A 17,682-nucleotide genomic window follows, 5' to 3' on the forward strand; every position below is an offset into this window, starting at 1 on the left:
ACTGATATTCAGTTATCAAGTGTCTCATTTGGACACACTTAGTTAATTTGAAAAGCAAATGAAGGAAGGACCTCAACCATCTGCCTAGTGCTGTGTTTCTATTTCTGAGTCTTTTTCTGATTGTAATATTCTGGCAGCGCTGTGGCTTCCACGGCTCCGCTCCAGACGGAGCAAAGAATATAGATAGTGCAGGAGCAATTAAGCTGCTGTTGGGCCTGGGCTGTGTGGTGTGAGGTGTTAGGAGAATTAACTGCAGTCAGTCGCAGGAGAATAAAAGCTGGATAAACTGCTGTTAATCTTTTTACACTTGGAGTAATTGCAGCAATTGTCATCTCCCAGTTGAATCCAAATGCTTAGTTCAGGCTGTGAGTCAACTCCAAGTGCTCGACTGAATGTCCAGTGATGGGGGAATGGGCAAATACGGGTTCCCCGAGCTGTACCATGGCCGCTTGTGCCATGATCTGCTTGGTATTCTTTAAACCAGACTACTAAGAAAGCATAAGAAGGATGATTTGCTTTCCATTTAGATTACATGATAGAAATTCAGAATCAAGATGGCTAAGGACACAGAGGGCGTGATTGCTGTGGGATGATGTTTCGCAATACAAGAAGCAGAGGGGCACTAGAAATTAGTAAGCAGTGCGTTTCAGAGATGAAATGAAGTAACATTTAAGAAAGTAAGTGATTAAATTGTGTGAGCCTTGCAATTGGTGCTGCAGCAACTGGAAATACAGATTGACTCCAAAAAGGGTAAAGGGATGTCCAGGTTCACCGGTGCTCCAGACGCCACTTCCAGCTCTGAGAAAAATGCCACACTCTGATTGTTAAGAGGTTGGGTAACAAATCATCCTGAGCTTTTCTTTCATTACGGTGGTTTCAAGCATCCACCACCAAGGCAGACTATTGGACTGACCTTCAGCTGGGCTTTCCATGGGCAGAAGTGGTTGATAACTACGTCGTTCTTGTTGTCTAGTGGAGCTGATGGCTCTATCTGCGTGGAGTGGAGGGGTTTTCACGTGGTCTAGGAAAAGTTTGAAAAGCTTTTGAATCCTTGCACAGCACTTGATACAAGAGGCTTTTAAAATGCAGGTCATTATTGTTCTCTGTTGAACTCTGGGTAGTGAATATGGATGTATTTCCTCTTTCGACAGTTCTATTTGTGCTGCAATGACGCTGCAGGCCAATTTCTGTATCGTTTCTGTGCATTTATCTTTGTTGATGATGGTTTATTTGAAGAGGTCTGTCTTTATATTGTCAGTGACTTAATGATGAGAATCAGAGCTTTAGGATTTGCAGGAGGAAGGAAGCGCTTGACAGGCACCGCTGGAATGCTTTAGCCAATCCTTCATTTTAACAATAGGGAAATAAAACAACCCAAGTGCAGAAATAGATATTTTTGAAGCAGAACGTAATGCTCATCAGCATAGATAAACACATAAAGGACTGATGCGTTTTAAAACTATGTCAAAGATCCATGTTCAAAAGCCACGTTAAAAACAATTGGAGACGGCTCATTCTGCACCTCTTATGTTCCAGAATGGATTAAAAGGGATTTAATAGGAAAAGGAGTATTGCCTGGAGGGGGAAGTCTGGAATGGTTTCCATGGTCTGACCCTTTGCTTAAGATCCTGTGAATGAGGATGATGTGTTCATTGCAATAAATTTAATTTACAAAATGCGAAATGACCAGAGTATTAGGACACAGGAGTGTCACCTCAGCCAAATCAGCGCTCTTGGACTCTGGGATAAGTAATGTCATATTGAACAAATTACATTCCAAATGTAATTGAAACTTTTGTTATATAAATTAATAGGGAAGAGATGAGGTTGAATTCATGTGTCTGAAGTACTGAAGGCTTATTTGTTTTGCTTGTTTCACAGAGAATACGTTTGCGTTTGGTAAGAGAGGATGTTCTGAAGCCTGGATGTTTAGTTATTTCCAGCAGAATGGCAACTTCTGTCTTTAGAACAAATAAACAGGGCTCTGTGCTTGGAGGAGGCGAGTTTGCTTGGCCCTCGTCTCTGTGCTCACCCTTGGAGCAGCAGAAGAAATAAAACGCTGTTACTGTTTATGGTTCTTGTCACGCAGCAAAGTCTCAATGTGTTCAGAGCGAGGAAACCTGGGTTGGATTTGTCAGCATGTTTTGTGATGTGGTAAATGGAAAGACACAAGTCTATAGTAATATTTGTTAGAATTAGATTTGTGAAGACTTTGAATTTCTCTCTTTATAAAATAGCTTTGAGTGATAAAGTCTAGATCCTTTTCTTAAGTGTCTCATTAGCTGTAGTAGGAGAGAATAGCCAAAATCTGAAATGTAATTAAAACGAGCAGCAAAAAGTCGTGCAAAAAGAAAACTGGTGTTTAGATATCTACCTTAAAGGGAACTCCAAAGAGACCAAAGGCCGTCTGCAGATCTCCCAGACAAAAGATGAAGTCCTGATCTTTAACCACTTAGTCTGGCAACTTAAATATTGCAGGTTTGAAGCCTTATTGCCTGTATTCCAGATGCCATCCCAGTGCAATCAGCCTGGCAGAGAGAACTGTGCACAGTGATGTTCCTTGGCAAGAAAGGCAGCTTCCAAAAAGCTTTCTTGGTGTTTAGAAATAACAATAAACCTGCTAAGTAGCTGAAGGTCAGTGCGTAACAGCATGACATCGGATATGACACCACTGCTAATCTAATAAGAGGAAAACAGATGTGGGAAGGTCCTATGATTTTCTGCTTGTTGAGATCAGGTTTGTCCTGTGATTATGAGTCTTTGCCTTCTGGAGATGTGGCTGTTTAGACAACGTTCTTAAAGATGCATCTGAGAATGGCGAAGAGCTGGTTTGCCATAGTGTCTTCCCTATCTGCTGTTGGCATTAGTTTAGTAATGAGATAAACGTTATCCCCTTCAGAAGTAATTAGGACAACTGTTCTATGTGTGCGCATCTCAGACAAGTAGGAAAATGCTACAGATTTCATAATCTTTGCCATTTTTTATAAGGACAATTATCTGGGTTGAGTAAACTCTTCCCGGCTCAGCATCCAGACTGCTGAACAATGCCTGCCTAGTTTTATTTCTTATTTACTCCTTAGCATCAGTTACGTGTTTCTATTGCCAGTGCCCTATATTTCACACTTGATTAGATTTTTATTTGAATATTTCCCAGTGTCAAACACCTCTACAGTTAGACCTGGTATTTCTTGCGGTGTAAGGCTGCGGAGTCCAGTTTAATTAGTACTCGTGGGGTTATAAACCCTAAAACTCAGTTACATGACGGGTGGGAGAACAGACTTGAAATCTCTCCTATTTTTCCTGTAAATCTCCGTTACACAATCACACATTTCCTCCCTAAAGCTACAACAGGCAGGGTATTTATCCTCTCTTGCTGCCTAATAGCACCGCCAATTATCACAAACCTGTAAACAAGCGATGCCGAAGGTTCGTTAATTTGAAAAGCGAAGCGCAAACGCGGTCTGAGGTGACGTTCCGAAGGATGCCATACGGGTGGCCAGGTGAGCGTGAAGGCGCATCAGGGGTTATTAGCTGAATCCCCATCACTCCAATCTGCCCAAACGTGTATACGGCAAACAGATGTTTTATCGCCTTCACTCGCTGTGGTGCAGCTGCCGTTCAAGCCTTGGAAACACCAGCTCCTTAGATTAACAAAGAAACCCAAGGTTGAAGGTAATGATGTCTGAAAATAAACTAGAAATGGCAGGTAGGTGAAAATTAGGTAAGGTTGATTAAGAAGAACATAAGGACCTCTAGCAGCGTTTAAATACACCTGCCACCATGAGATCATTGGAAAGCTGTGTTCATCTGATCGTCTGCCCACTTGTACGTGTCCCCAAAACCTTAAGTGACGTGGTGTGGATGGGGTGGAGCAAAAAGGGAGGGGGGATGTAAAGTTATGTGTAAGAATTATAGCCAAATCCTCGTTGTCCTTGTAGTTCTCTCATGCACTTGCTCCAGTGCCCATCCAATCGATGAAAAGGCTGCTCCTAACCGAGTTAAGGTTGGAACTTAAAAGAAAAGAGCTGTCTGAGGTTTATCTGGATGATGACGAGTCAAGAGTCGAGCGATGTTACTGTCGTCCCAGATCTCGCCTTGGGCTGCAGCATCTCTGTGTTCACTGAAAGGGCAGCACAAAGCGCTTCTTTGGGCTCTGACTCTGCTCACCGGGGACAGAAGGGGCACAGATGGCAAATTCCGCAGTCCTTGCTTGTTTGAGTGTCTGCAGGGAAACTGCTCTTAAGAAAAAGGGCTGCAGGGTCAGACCCGTGCGCTTCTGTAAGATTGAATCCTCAGCTGGAATTGCATCTGCCGCACTCCATTGGTTTTACTTTTGCCTAACAGACCATAAACAATTTGTTTACATAGACAGCTTTTCGTCTTCCACAGTGAATCATAAGCGAGTTCTCAAGGGATCAATCCCTGGTCCGGTTGTTGCTTTTCATTTATATACCAGGCTTGGATGATTTAGATCATCAGTGTTTCCATCTGAACTCAAAGGCAGCTGGTTTATGTCCTTTTCCTTGCACAAAGGATCTTACTAAAAATCTACATTATGGATCTGGCAGATTAAGCTTTGCTTTGAAATACTTTGCTATAAACGACAAAAGAGAGATGTTATGACCCATTTGCCACAGAGAAGAGAACGCCAGTACATCAGTGCTAAAAATCCAGGTCCCTCTCTCCAAGTGGTCAGACTTTAATGGTCCTTTGGCGATAATGATGAGCTCTTAACTTAGCAAAGGGGAATGTGTGATGCAGGGGACAAAGCCAGAAAAAAGATCTGAAAGGACAAAATGGGCTGAGGTGACACCCTGAAGGTGACCAGGTGGGTATGTAAGTGTATCTGAGAAAGGTTCCACTTAAATTTGAGAAGAAACTTGTTCCTGGTGAGGGTGGCAGAGCCTGGCCCAGGCTGCCCAGGGGGGTTGTGGAGTCTCCTTCTGTGCAGACATTCCAACCCGCCTGGACACCTTCCTGTGTAACCTCATCTGGGTGTTCCTGCTCCATGGGGGATTGCACTGGATGAGCTTGCCAGGGCCCTTCAACCCCTGACATTCTGGGATTCTGTGATAACTGGAGTTTTTGGAACAGTCTGATGTCTGTGCTGTGGGATGAACCACAACTTAAAGTGTCCTGAGAAGTGCAGCCTGGGGCTTTGGAGCGTCTGGAACAGAGGGAATGGAGCAGAAACCTTTATTTTCCTGCAGAGTTTCACGCCCAAAGCATGAGTCATTTTTAGTCATCTGCATAGTAACCCACAGAGCAAGTGTGGCTCATGATCCTCAGGTCCAAAGTGCCAGCTGTGTTTTCACAGAATCCCAGAATGTCAGGGGTTGAAGGGCCCTGGCAAGCTCATCCAGTGCAATCCCCCCATGGAGCAGGAACACCCAGATGAGGTTACACAGGAAGGTGTCCAGGCGGGTTGGAATGTCTGCACAGAAGGAGACTCCACAACCCCCTGGGCAGCCTGGGCCAGGCTCTGCCACCCTCACCAGGAACAAGTTTCTTCTCAAATTCAAGTGGAACCTCTTGTGTTCCAGTTTGAACCCATTACCCCTTGTCCTATCATTGGTTGTTTTGAAGAGTTTGAATTTAGTTTGTTTTAGATTTAACTTTTTACAGTTTTACTTCTCCGATTCAATGTACTCGTATTTGTGTAGTTACGCCTCCAATGGCTGAAGGTTTCCAGAATGACTACTGGCCATCCATATTTCACATATCATTAGTTCTTTAAAACCCAACCTCTCCTTCTTCTAGAGCCCTAATAATGTATGAATCTTGATGAAAAATGTTTCCTCTGGAATGTCAATGTCGGGGTGATCTGCCTTGCTCAGTTGCAGAGAGGTAACAAAGACTAATAGCCCATGGTGTTAATATTAACCTTAGAGAAAAGCAGATGCTGCAGTCGTGAATAATACTGGATAAACTAATGTGATTATTCTTTGCATCTGCACCAAATGTACTTAATTCAAATTAAGTCTTAGAAGATACTGTTTTCTCCTGCTAAGCTGTTTACTTAAAAAATTACCCTGGAGCAAATAGTTCATTACCTTCTCACCTTGCATTTGGTGGTTGCTTATAATAAGAGTCCACTTTTGAGAAGCAGTTGTTTCTTATTTTCCTTCATTACGTATACATAGACCCAAAGAATTTTTTATACTCCAGTAAACATAATTTGTATTTCACGACATGTTATGAGTTTCTTGTTGTATGAATGTCTTAAAATGAATTTATAAATAATTTTTATGGTTCAGTGAGAAAAGCCATTAAGGTGTTTAAAATCTTTGGAAGTGCAGGAGTTGAAAGAGTAGTTTGATATATAAGGTGCGATGGGAATTGGGAGCTGTAAAGCAACGCTGTTGTAGTTTAGCAAAGAAATCTAGAGGGCCCCAACTACAAATTATTACAATTGCTAGTTGTAGAAATAGTATAGAAGAGAATTTAAGGATGAACGAACATGACCAACATTTAGTAATAATAGCACAGTGTTTGTTTACTTACTGCAATCTATTTAGATCAAGGCAAATGTTAAATGCATTTTTAAATGTTTAAATAAATACGTGCAGGTTTGCAAATAATGTAGCTGGTTGCGCAGTATCAACTTCTGTCATCCATTCCTGCAACTCGTTAGTCCAACAAATGTCACTTTGTGGTCCTGCAAATCTCTGGTGTTGGGGCTCCGGGCTGTGCTGGCAACTCTTAATTACTCCGGACAACAGAACATCAAAGCAAACCACTCTATTATGTCAACCCTGGAATCTCAGAGATGAATTTCTGTTCGCGCATCTCCATTTTCTCCTTTCTCTAACATGAAAACACGCAGTGCTAAACTCAGGGATAATACGTGGAAATTCAGTGAAGCGAGTCTGTGCTGAACTACACAAACTCTCCTCAATGCATTGATCGGTCGCCTTCATTTGGAAGAACGATTACAGAATCACAGAATCGACTGGGTTGGAAAAGACCTCAGGGATCATCAAGTCCAACCCTTGGTCCAACTCCAGTCCATTCACTAGATCATGGCACTAAGTGCCATGTCCAGTCTCGGTTTAAAAACCTCCAGGGCCGGTGAGTCCAGCACCTCCCTGGGCAGCCATTCCAATGCCTGACCACTCTCTCTGTAAAGAATTGCTTTCTGATATCCAGCCTAAATTTCCCCTGGCAGAGTTGAAGCCCATGTCCCCTTGTCCTATTGCTGATGCCTGGGAGAAGAGACCAATCCCCACCTGGCTAGAACTGCCCTTCAGGTAGTTCTAGAGAGTGCTGAGCTCACCTCTAAGCCTCCTCTTCTCCAGACTAAACGAGCCCAGATCCCTCAGCCTCTCCCCATAGGGCTTGTGCTCAAGTCCTTTCACCAATTAGTATCAGATTAATTGGCTTGCATGTCCCAAGGTAAGGTTTCTTAACTCTGTTTTTATATAGCATTTTTAATCAACTTAGAATGAGCATTTGCACATAGAAGTATCAATGAAAGTGTGTGCTAGTGTCTTTACATGCGCATCCAGCTGCCACACTCCTCAGAAAGGGATTTAGTTTCATTTTGGTTGCTCTTGCCAACTTTTCCAGCAGTCAGAAGGTGGACCAGGGCTGCAGCAGAAGGTTCCAAATGATCCCTACCCATTGAATCCCATGATAATAGATTATATTTCTAGCTGCTATAAAGTAAATCACTCTGTCTCTTACTATTGTTTTAGCCACCAGCATGTTGGTTTATATTGAGTATTTATATTGTGCCTAGGTTTGCTTCATGGTCTTGGAAGACGAATATTAAGAGTGAATAAAGCATAGAAACCTAATAAAGCATAAAAACCTAAAGCATAAAAACCTAAAAACCCATTTTAAATGCTGTTGTGGAGGAAGTCTGTGACTGATAGAAAATAAACCAGGCATTTCTAGGCTACTGCTAATAAACCGATAGGGGAACTTTAATCCTCTTGGGGATTAAAAGGTCATAGTTGATAAGGAATTTTCTTTATGTAACGGCATAAGTCAAGCTGTTAATTTAAACAAACAAACAAAACCAAGCCCACGCACAAAACCAAAAGCATTTTCTGCAGAATGCTTCCCGGCTTGAAAACATTGCAAGAAATACATCTGTTCTGAGAGAGTTTCATGGTAAAGCAGAGAGAATCAAGAAGTGGCTGATGGTTCTGGTCAAGTCTCGGGTCAAGTCTCGGGTTTGGAGACGACTCAAGTGCGCAGACATTTAGAAGGACATGTTGGCTTCTGGTCCCTCATTGGAGCTGTCAATGAGTGTCTAGGTGGCTTTTGCTTTCAGGAGGCACTTCACTGAATAATACATCTCACATAGCATGGAAGGATTGCCATGGCAACAGCTCGGATTGAATTACAAAACAATTAGATATTAAGACCCCACCTAATCCATTGCCGTGTAAATGACTGCCGAGAGGCGGGTACTCACTTAAACATCTTCATTTCTGGGGGTTAAAAAAATACTTCAATTCATGCTTTGCTTTTTAATTGTTTCTCTCTGGTTTTCTTCTGAAATTACGCTACTTAGAGAAGAAGAGGATAGAGTGATGGTTCAGGTGTCTCCTGCCCAGGGAGGAGATATGTGGTGTGATCAGAAGTACCCAAATGGGTATTTGTTTGCCACTAATCCATCATTATCAACTGTCTGGCTGGATTCAAACCAAGCAACTGCATTTGGATGAGCCTAAATTCTTTGGTTCCTCGCTGAAATCACTAAGTTGGCTTCATGAGAATTAAGGTTTTTGGCTTTTCAAGTTCAGGGAACACTTGAGTTCTAGATGCACATGAATTTTGGGAAAGGTGGAACAAGACAGGGTATTTTTCTGATAGAAAACAGTGCAGCTGCAGGATAGGAAGGGTTTTCTTTATCATTATGCAATATCTTTTTAAATGCTGGTGCAGCATAACATGAGGAAACGGGCTGAGATTTTACCTGCAGCCTTGAAGTGCAAGAACTGGACCTATTTCTTAGAGACATTGAGAAATGAGAGTCAGTTAAAACAACTGGTGTCAGGTATTTCTTATGAGAATCTGTGCATAGATCTTACTGAAAATACTTCAGGTTGTAATTTTAAATTACATTCACGTTAATGTCTCTGCAGGTTTCAAACTAAGATAATGTCTCAGTGCTGCTCTGTCCTGGCACCAACCACCAGAGCTGAATTCTCAATGAAACCGGAGGTGGAGGAGAGGAAAAGACTTGCAGAAAACCTGGAATTTCACTGCCTACTTAGGATGCCCTTATGTACACGAGGTAAGAAGTGTCAGACTAGTCAAACGCGCAGGTTCGCTTTCATTTGAGCCACATGAATAAATAATGTGATAAGGAAATGCCACCTAAGGCTCTCGACAGCCTCTTATCACCTCCAGTTTAGCAAAAGCCTGTTTGCATTTGCAATTAGTGAATCAGCCTCTTGTGGCTACATCAGTGCACAAAATGTTTCCTCAAGGAGTTGGGCTTGTCTCCATTTCTCCATTCAATGATGCTCCTTAATTTTAAACACAGGGGTGAGTCTAACTTAAAGCAAATGTTTACTGCTTTATATTTAAATGCTGTGTTAAATAACCTTGCTGAATGAAGGATCATCTGCTAAAAGGATGGATCTGGCTCCAAAGGCTTGTCAGTCATAACATCTAAAGCCTTAAAATCCTGCAAAAGGTGCCTTGCTATAGGGTTCATCTATCGTGCTGCACTGTGGGCCGAATTCAGGCAGTAAATGACTGTATTTGGGAATGGAAAGAATTGCTTTTGGATTTGTGAGCTGCAAGTACAAATTATTTCCTGCGCCCCTGTTGTCAGAAGAAACTGTTCCCGTAGTTCCAGCCGAGAGCCCCTTTGTGCAGCTGCTGCTGTCGGCCACAAGCAGAGTCTTGCACCGAAAAGGTCCTTCAAGTCTTAGGTAGAAGTGTCCAATGCCCCAAAGGCCCCGCTCAAAAAACCAGCAATTTCCCATGTTATGGGAAGAACAACAATTCACAAGCTCTTTCCTATCTCACGTGCTGTCTTAAGAGCTGCAGTTTGCATTTATCTATTTTCTTCCAGCAAATCATCTGCTTCTCAGGCCACCTTCGTATCATCTCTGCCACGACAATTCACTTGGGGTACGCTAAGGAGTGTGTTTCCGGTGCCAAAAACTGAGTTAGAGAGTGGGAAAATGGGTGGATGTTTCCAGAAAGTGCCCTCGCTTACCTGCACCCCTTTAATGTACAGATGCTGCCACACAGACGGGGGCTTATTCTGCTCGTCTGCATCCCGAGGAGCATCAAGGAGCCGCCGGCGCCCCAAAGAACTCACAGTCAAAGGAAAAGAAGCGGTAACGTGAAATTTTATTGAGTCTTTTTATTTTTCCGGGTGGGGGACAGAAGTAAAACGGGTTGAATGGTGAAATCTCCTTCTTTCCATCTCCTAAAATCTCAGTTTTATTTTGCTCTTATCCAGTTCTGTATCAAGTGGGGAGGCCAGGACATTTGGGTAGGAAAAGAGACGCTGTTAACGACCACAGCACCTTGCAGCTGCCTGCCCTTTGTAGCACTGCAAACACATCAGGTTTTTATTATCGCTTGTAACTAAACTTTGTAGAAATGAGCTACCAACAATGGCCCCTCATGGATACACAGGCTTAAGATGTTTTGCTTTGGACACAGGTTGTCACTGGTGTGGTCCTGTTGGAGATGGGGGAGAAGCTGAGTAACCCTGGGGTTTGGTTGAGATTTTGGGGAGGATTTTGAGGAGATTCATAAGTCTGCGGAGCAGAAACGTCACCTCTCGCTGCCTCTGGACCTGTTCGGGCCTTATGCAATTTATGGACCACATTGCTGTTCTCCTTTCAAGATGCCATCAGAAAGGAACACGAGGAGTTGTTAAAGGTTTCCTAAGTCATTGAACCGTTCCCTTAGCGTGGGGCACCTTTGATGTAATGAGATTCATGAAAGAACCAAAGCACTAAGGAAGGTAATCTAATAAATACCTGAACTTCAGCAGGCATTATATCACTGCAGGTCATTTCTCTAAATTATTTAAGCACAGTGTTCGCTATGCACTTCTACCATTTCTCAGGTGAGGATTTATTGCCTTTTAATTCACTTAAATATCTAAAATTTATTTGATTTGGGAGGAGAAAGACAGGGAGGTAAGAAAAAAGGGCTTTGCTTCCTTCATGGGAAATTTAAACGATGCTCCTGGTATTCACTTGCAGCCAGAGGACTCGAGGAAGATGCATGCAGATCATTTATTGTGAGCATCTTTTACACTACTGTGGCATAACAAAGACTCCTATGTGAAAATATTCCATGGTGCCACAGGAATTGTAATAATACTCACGCATTTTGCCTTGCAGTTAATATATTCTGAAGTTTCATAAGCATTAGTACAGTCCTGTGAGATACGCCAATAAAAACATGGGCAGGAACATCCACCATCTCTCTGGGCAACCTGGGTCAGGGCATCACCACCCTCATTAAATTGTTTTAATTAGTTGAAATTTTTAAACTTGGTGTGGATTAATTAAATGACATTGTTAATTCTCATCCAGGTTCAGTGTAGCCTTAGGTCAATTTATTGTACTCCATTTATAAAGGATGTTAAACTGCACTGAACAGTCTTCACGGGGATTTAATACAGTTTAATGACTCCATTTTGGGCTTGATGCAGATTAGTTTTATTGTGTTCTTTTGTAAAGATAGTGATTTTAAAGCATGGGGGGAGGAATATTCAGAAAACTAGTCTCAAGTTTAAAAAAAAAAAAACACCTTATATTTTTGTGTAGTTTACAACCTTAGCAAACAATACATTATGCAAAATGTAGCCAGTTAATCTGTCCATTATTTGTCAAGCAGTATGGTAAAGCTGAAATATATTCTACAGAGAATAACTTATTCATCAGAGCTTAATCCTCCCCATCTATCACCAAATGACTTTATACTTGCATACATTTTTCCATTATTTGACCAGCTTTTATGGTGCTGGAAATGTAATGCTTGGGCTGTTAAGCCTCTTTTCCTCTGTGCTGCTGGAAACCAGCTTTGCTGCTTATAATATTTTGTGCCAAGCGAGATTTGTCCCAACAATTGAGCCACTGTTTGCTCCAAAGCACCAGCAGCCCGGCTCATTGATTTGTTGTGATTTTCTGGGGGGACGCAACAGCATTTGTTCATGTTGAAAATAACTTCGCAGGGCTCAAGACTTGGGTTAGGAGCAGGAATTAGGGAAGATGTTTTCCAGATGCAGTTCAAGGGAATGGGGATTAATCCCTGGTTAATAAATTACAACCACAGCAGCAGCGTATTTGTAACTGAAATGAGAAGAACGTAGACGTGTCACCCTGCATCTGCTCCCCGACCTGATCAGCTGGAAGCTCTTTGCCAGCCATGGAGCGATTTGCATCTCTTGAAATCCACTGCATGGACCTAATAAATGCTTTCTGAGCTCAAAGCAGGTAGGGAGAGCAGGTTCATCATTTTACAGTGTCCTCCTGTGACTCTGTCCCGTGCCTGTAATGTGATTCACTGGAAGGATAAAAGGACACTTAAAAATTTAGAGGCAAACATTCTTGGTTTTTCCCCTCTGCTTCTTTCTTTCATTAAGCTTAGGTAATAGCTCAGGTGAGATGTGTCTCCTTCTCTAGAGAATTCAGGAGTAAAAATGATGCTATCTGCAGAGGTCCACTTTGAAATATTTAGTGTGTTAAGCTTTTTTTCCAGCTACCAGTAATGTGGATCTTTGCTCTCTGAACCAAGCGAGTTTGAGAGCAAGCTAGTAAAGCTTCTGCACAAGACGACTGCTGCCATCCCTTATTGTATCTCCTTTTGACAAAGCTGCTGTGCAGGGCGGGCAGGATTCAGATACACACAGTTCTTCATTCACCTGGGACTTACTAATAGAGTCACATCACACTAAAAGGAGAATTGGGCCCCCTCAGCCCTTCCTTTAATAACTTCGGTTCAAGCTTTCCCATTGACTCCACTGGGAGTTAAGGCTTTTTGGTATTGCACTTGGTTTTGAATTGTTTTGAGGTTAATAACATGAACCCTCAAGAAAAGGGCCTCGGCTTGAACATAAGTTTCCCTGTCGAGGACACCCGGCCACTGTCTTATCTTCTGTCTCAATGGGTAAATTTTCAAAGTCACTTTACACCACAAGACACCTTCTTCCCAGAGCTGATGGTATCTGGCTGCTCCATTCATCCACCCCTTGCAGAGCAGGCGAGGTTCATAGCGAGCAAATTCTTCACGTTTCTTTCTGAAAACCACGGCCCTCCCATCCAAAACCCGTCCTCTATAGCGAGGAGCGTTCTCTATCGTAAAAACATCAGCGTGTGAATCAGCCTGGAGTTTTTTACATGTTGCTTTGTCTCCGCTTGCCTGCCTGTGCATAATGACGGGAGTCCCTGTGGCGATGAGAGGAGGGCAAGAAGCTCCGTTTCCCTCTCACTTCTTCACGTCTCATCACGCAGAAGTACTCTGTTCTGGCACAAATGCAACAGTGGTTTAAAAAGTACATTAGGATTGCAAACAGAAGCTGGACGCTTCAGTGCTGAGTAGACTCTTGCACTTCTTCAAAGATGGGGTGTTACTGGTAGCGTCTTCAGAGCAGAAAAGCGATGGGAAGGGCCTAGGAAGGCTGAAATAACCTCCCGAGTTTACTGCTGCCTTGGGAACTGGAGAGAAGACAGCTTAGTGACTGCTTCTGGTGTGTTTAAATTAAAGGGCTTTTAATTTAGTGTCTAACAAGCAATACTGCAACACATTTAATAGGAAGTGGTGGATGAATTTATGCTGCTGAATCACCGCTCCAGGAGGGCATCACAGATACAGTGTTTGGTTTCCAGAAAGCGAAGAGCATCACGGAGCTTTTTTTTCTCAGAAAAGGGGTGTTTGACTAAGCTGAGATGATTCAAAGCTGAATGAATGCTATGGATTTTGCAGGGGCACACAATATCCTTTGCCCTTGTGGAGAAAGCTTCCATGAATTATATACCTGCTGCTTCTATTTTTTAAATTGCTAGGATTAAAGGCTAAGAGCGATTCCTTTGGTTTCTTATCTGGATGTTTTCTGTATGAGTTCACCTCTAATCGGAGTGTATTCCACCCAGCTGTTCTGCAAATGCCCAGGACAAATCACACGACCGATTCCCTCACGGCAGCTCTGGTATTATCGAGAGGCAGTTTGTCAAGGAAGCATCGATGAAAAAACAGAGGTAACAGGCAGTGGGAGCAAAGTAACCATTAGTACATATGATGGGAGAGGGGGCCACTTGGTGTCGACTTGATAAATACCACCACTAGTGGGGCATGATAAAATACCTGAAAAAATGGGATGTGTAAGACCCTGCCTAATCTCCAGTTTCATATAATTGTACCATGACAAATAGAGGCATTAGACCTGATAAGGTTTTAATAAAAATGCAAATACAGAAATCCTGCACAGGCGCTGAGTACGAGCTAGAAGGAAGTTCTTAAAACAATCTACTTGTTCTGGCCACGATGATGATGAATATGAATATACTCTTTTGTGGGGCTTTTTATTCTGAATATTGTGGAAATATGGTCATGGGGGAATTGCGGTTGCGCTTTGAAGGATGCTACAGCCCAGAAATGGACCAGGTGAAATGAAGACTCCATTACAGGGGTTGCTCTGCATAGACATTTCTGGCCTGGAAAAATGTACAGTCCAAGTGTTTAATATGTAATAAAGCAGGGGAGTAGAAGAGTAAGTACAGGGAAATGAAAGGACTTTCCAAAGTAACCGCAGGGCAGTGACTGAACTGAGGTTTCAGTGATTCAAGAGGTATCAGAGCTACCTGGGGCTTGACTGTAGGATGGAAGTCAAATGTCAATCAGGGAAATAAAAACTCTCCTTTCCTCGGGTGCTACTCAAATCCTCGTAAAGTAAAACTGTGGCAGTCAACACAGGACCGAAACCCGCGTTTCTAGTTGTGGAGGGAACAAGCCTGGAGTTCCTCAGAGGTACCACAAACAAATAGTGCTGCAAGATGCCAAAAGCTGAGGATGTATTTGTTTTGTCCTCCATCAGGGAAGCAAACATGAGTTAAAGCTGGACACGGACTGTGTGGCTTGTTTCCCTGTGTGTGATGAAGCGATGTCTCCTCAGAACTAACCAGTTTTAAACTATGTATGCCAGAAATCTATTAGAAAAGCCTATGAAAATGAAGTTGGACTGATCTGGAATTGGGTGGGGTGAGATCCATCCGTGTGGGGGACTCAGGAATGAGACGATCCATTTGTAGTAAAAGAAAACAGATGTGCAGTTGGACTGTCTAAATGCCTGTCGTCCTGGAGCTGGGTTACCCAGCTAATCAAGGTTTCAATTAGTACCTTGTTCAATTAGTAAGCTGTTTGATGCTCAGCTGTCCCAGCCGTCCTTTCACTGCTCCTCAGAGTGCGGCATTTTTTGGTGCTGTCACAGATTTGCTTCTTCACGGTCCCCCTGGAATTATTTGCTTGTTTGTAGAAATGATGGTATATGTAGACGGTATGTAGATGATGGTATATGTACATACCTATAGATGTGGGACACACACCTCTCCTGCTGTTTTTTGGCTGGCCCTGATGCTAATCCAGCAGTGACGGCTCATTAGTGTGCTGGGCATTACTACTGATTTTGGTTGGTGCTGTCAGAGTGACTGATCGCTCTGACTGCACCGAAGCAGCTTTGTATTCCTAGTGGCCAGATCAGCTTTGATATCCCTGAACCTGTTTGATCAGAACGATACCCCGTGTTAACAAGTTCCAGAGGATGAGTGAATCTACGTATAGAAGAATTTAGTAAGAGAGAGGACAAGTCATTCTGCCAAGCTGTCAATGGCTTAGTGCTTGTGTGACCCAGATGAGAATTTGGCAGGCAGAGAAGCCATTTATTTTGATCAGATGAACACAACATTTCTGCAGTGGTATGAATTTCTGTGCAGGTAATTAATAGATGATCCTTGTCCCAAATAACTTAGTCTTGTTACTGCTAAAGGTACAGCATCCCATTTGCAGGGGTCACAATGCAAGATCTAAGCCCTCTATTAATAGGAAAAATAAATCCCTACTGCTGTTGTTGATATTTGTTTGGCAAGTGTTATGAAACAGAGCTGGGGAAGAGCCTGCTAAGCTGATCTGAAGTTGTACATGATCAAGGTGAGTGGTGTAATCAAGGGTCTGGAAGACCGTATGCAGATGAAACAAAATTAAAAAGCTTAGGAAGCCAAAGTAATGACATCAATAAATCATCAAATGCTTAAGTCGATTTGTAGGTGCAAAAACCCGTTGTGGAATTCCACATGGAGATCATTTTATTATTCGGCTTTGTGTGATTAAAATGAATGCTTTTTCTGCACAATAGATCCCAAAACAGCGCCGTTCAAAAGGCTGATAATTAGTATAGACCATATGGAGGAAGGGAAGACTCCTTTTAACAAGAGGCTGAATCCAGTTTTAAATAGCAGGAATTTCACCTGAAGTAGAGAAACGCTGAAGAAATTGAGTTAATTTGATGACACAAGCCTTGCCTTAACGGGGAGTGATCTGTGTGACATTCTGTTGAGCAAGATGAATTTCTCATTGAGTGTGCAGAACTCAAAAGCACCTTTCACAACATGGGTCTTACTCTTTTTATTTGTATTCGCATCAAGATTTGGGACAGGAAACTGGACTGTGTGCCCTCATATTGCTGCAGTGTAGTGGAAATGTGTGTTGCTTATAGCCCTGCTTTCAAACCAGTTATTCTTTGCGTACCGAGTCATCGTCTTAATAAATAGAGACTCAGCATCCAGCATCTCTGCATGTTCGATTCAATTTTGAGGTCTGGGCAGGAGAAACCTCAGGTTTCAGCCTCGATGCTTCCATAGCTTGATCACACTCCAATCACACCAGGAAATATTAACTCATTATTTAATTTTCCCCACTGTTGTCACTTATATATGCTAAGTTGATGGATACTTTTGTGTTTTTCTTACTTTGGCCTGAAAATACGGACAGTTAACTGTGGTGTTTGGTTTTCTTTTTCATACACTATCAACCAAGTTTTTACTCCTGATGTTGACAGAAGAGATTGAGTTATTTTCCCTCTGAATGGATTTTGTTGACAGGATGGATTTAGGCTGTTGACAAAACACATTCTGTTAGCATGGTGGCCTAAAGCTTTGATGAAATATGTTTTATTGGCAGGATGGATTGAGATTGTGGTGACAAAATGCAAACAGCCTAATCCATTCCGTTGATAAAACACATTTATCTAACTATCAAATCCATCCAGTTGACAAACCCATTTTTGTTTGAAACCGAAAAGCAGCTTTTTAGAGAGGAAGAAATAAATTCCCATCGAGCTTGTGGGAAGCAGCTCGGCTTATTGAGAAGCTGGGTTAGAGCTGTGGAAAATAGAGACGTGGACTTCTGCAACAAGGGCATTAGAAACGGCAGCAAAGACAATTGCTAATGGAAATATCTCCAGTTCTGCAGCATGAATTCTGTGTCTGCACACTCCATGGATACTTGGCAGGTTCTCCACATCATAATGGATTTCCAAGGGAGATCTATGAGTGTGTTTAAAGTTGACGCTCAAAATCAAAATTAATCTCTCAATATTAAAAATTGGAGTGCCAATAGCTATGGTGGGGTTTGGTATTTGCCGTATGGCCAGTTGAAGCAGGCGGGTTTCACCTGTTGTTGCTCTGCACCCCTCTG

The 17,682-nt window shown here is 42.5% G+C and overlaps 1 protein-coding gene across 1 annotated transcript in view; it reads left to right on the forward strand.

Moving 5' to 3' along the window:
- Nucleotides 1-17,682, forward strand: part of LOC135576353 (uncharacterized) — a 148,784-nt gene that overhangs the window by 81,148 nt on the left and 49,954 nt on the right. Inside the window, exons 15-17 of the mRNA XM_065041051.1 lie at nt 9,099-9,250; nt 10,208-10,310; nt 14,088-14,192. Coding sequence (XP_064897123.1) covers nt 9,099-9,250; nt 10,208-10,310; nt 14,088-14,192 — 360 coding nt within the window. The remainder of the gene's footprint in view (nt 1-9,098; nt 9,251-10,207; nt 10,311-14,087; nt 14,193-17,682) is intronic.

This window comes from Columba livia, chromosome 25, assembly GCF_036013475.1.
Source record: "Columba livia isolate bColLiv1 breed racing homer chromosome 25, bColLiv1.pat.W.v2, whole genome shotgun sequence".
In the NCBI taxonomy this organism is placed as follows: Eukaryota; Metazoa; Chordata; class Aves; order Columbiformes; family Columbidae; genus Columba; species Columba livia.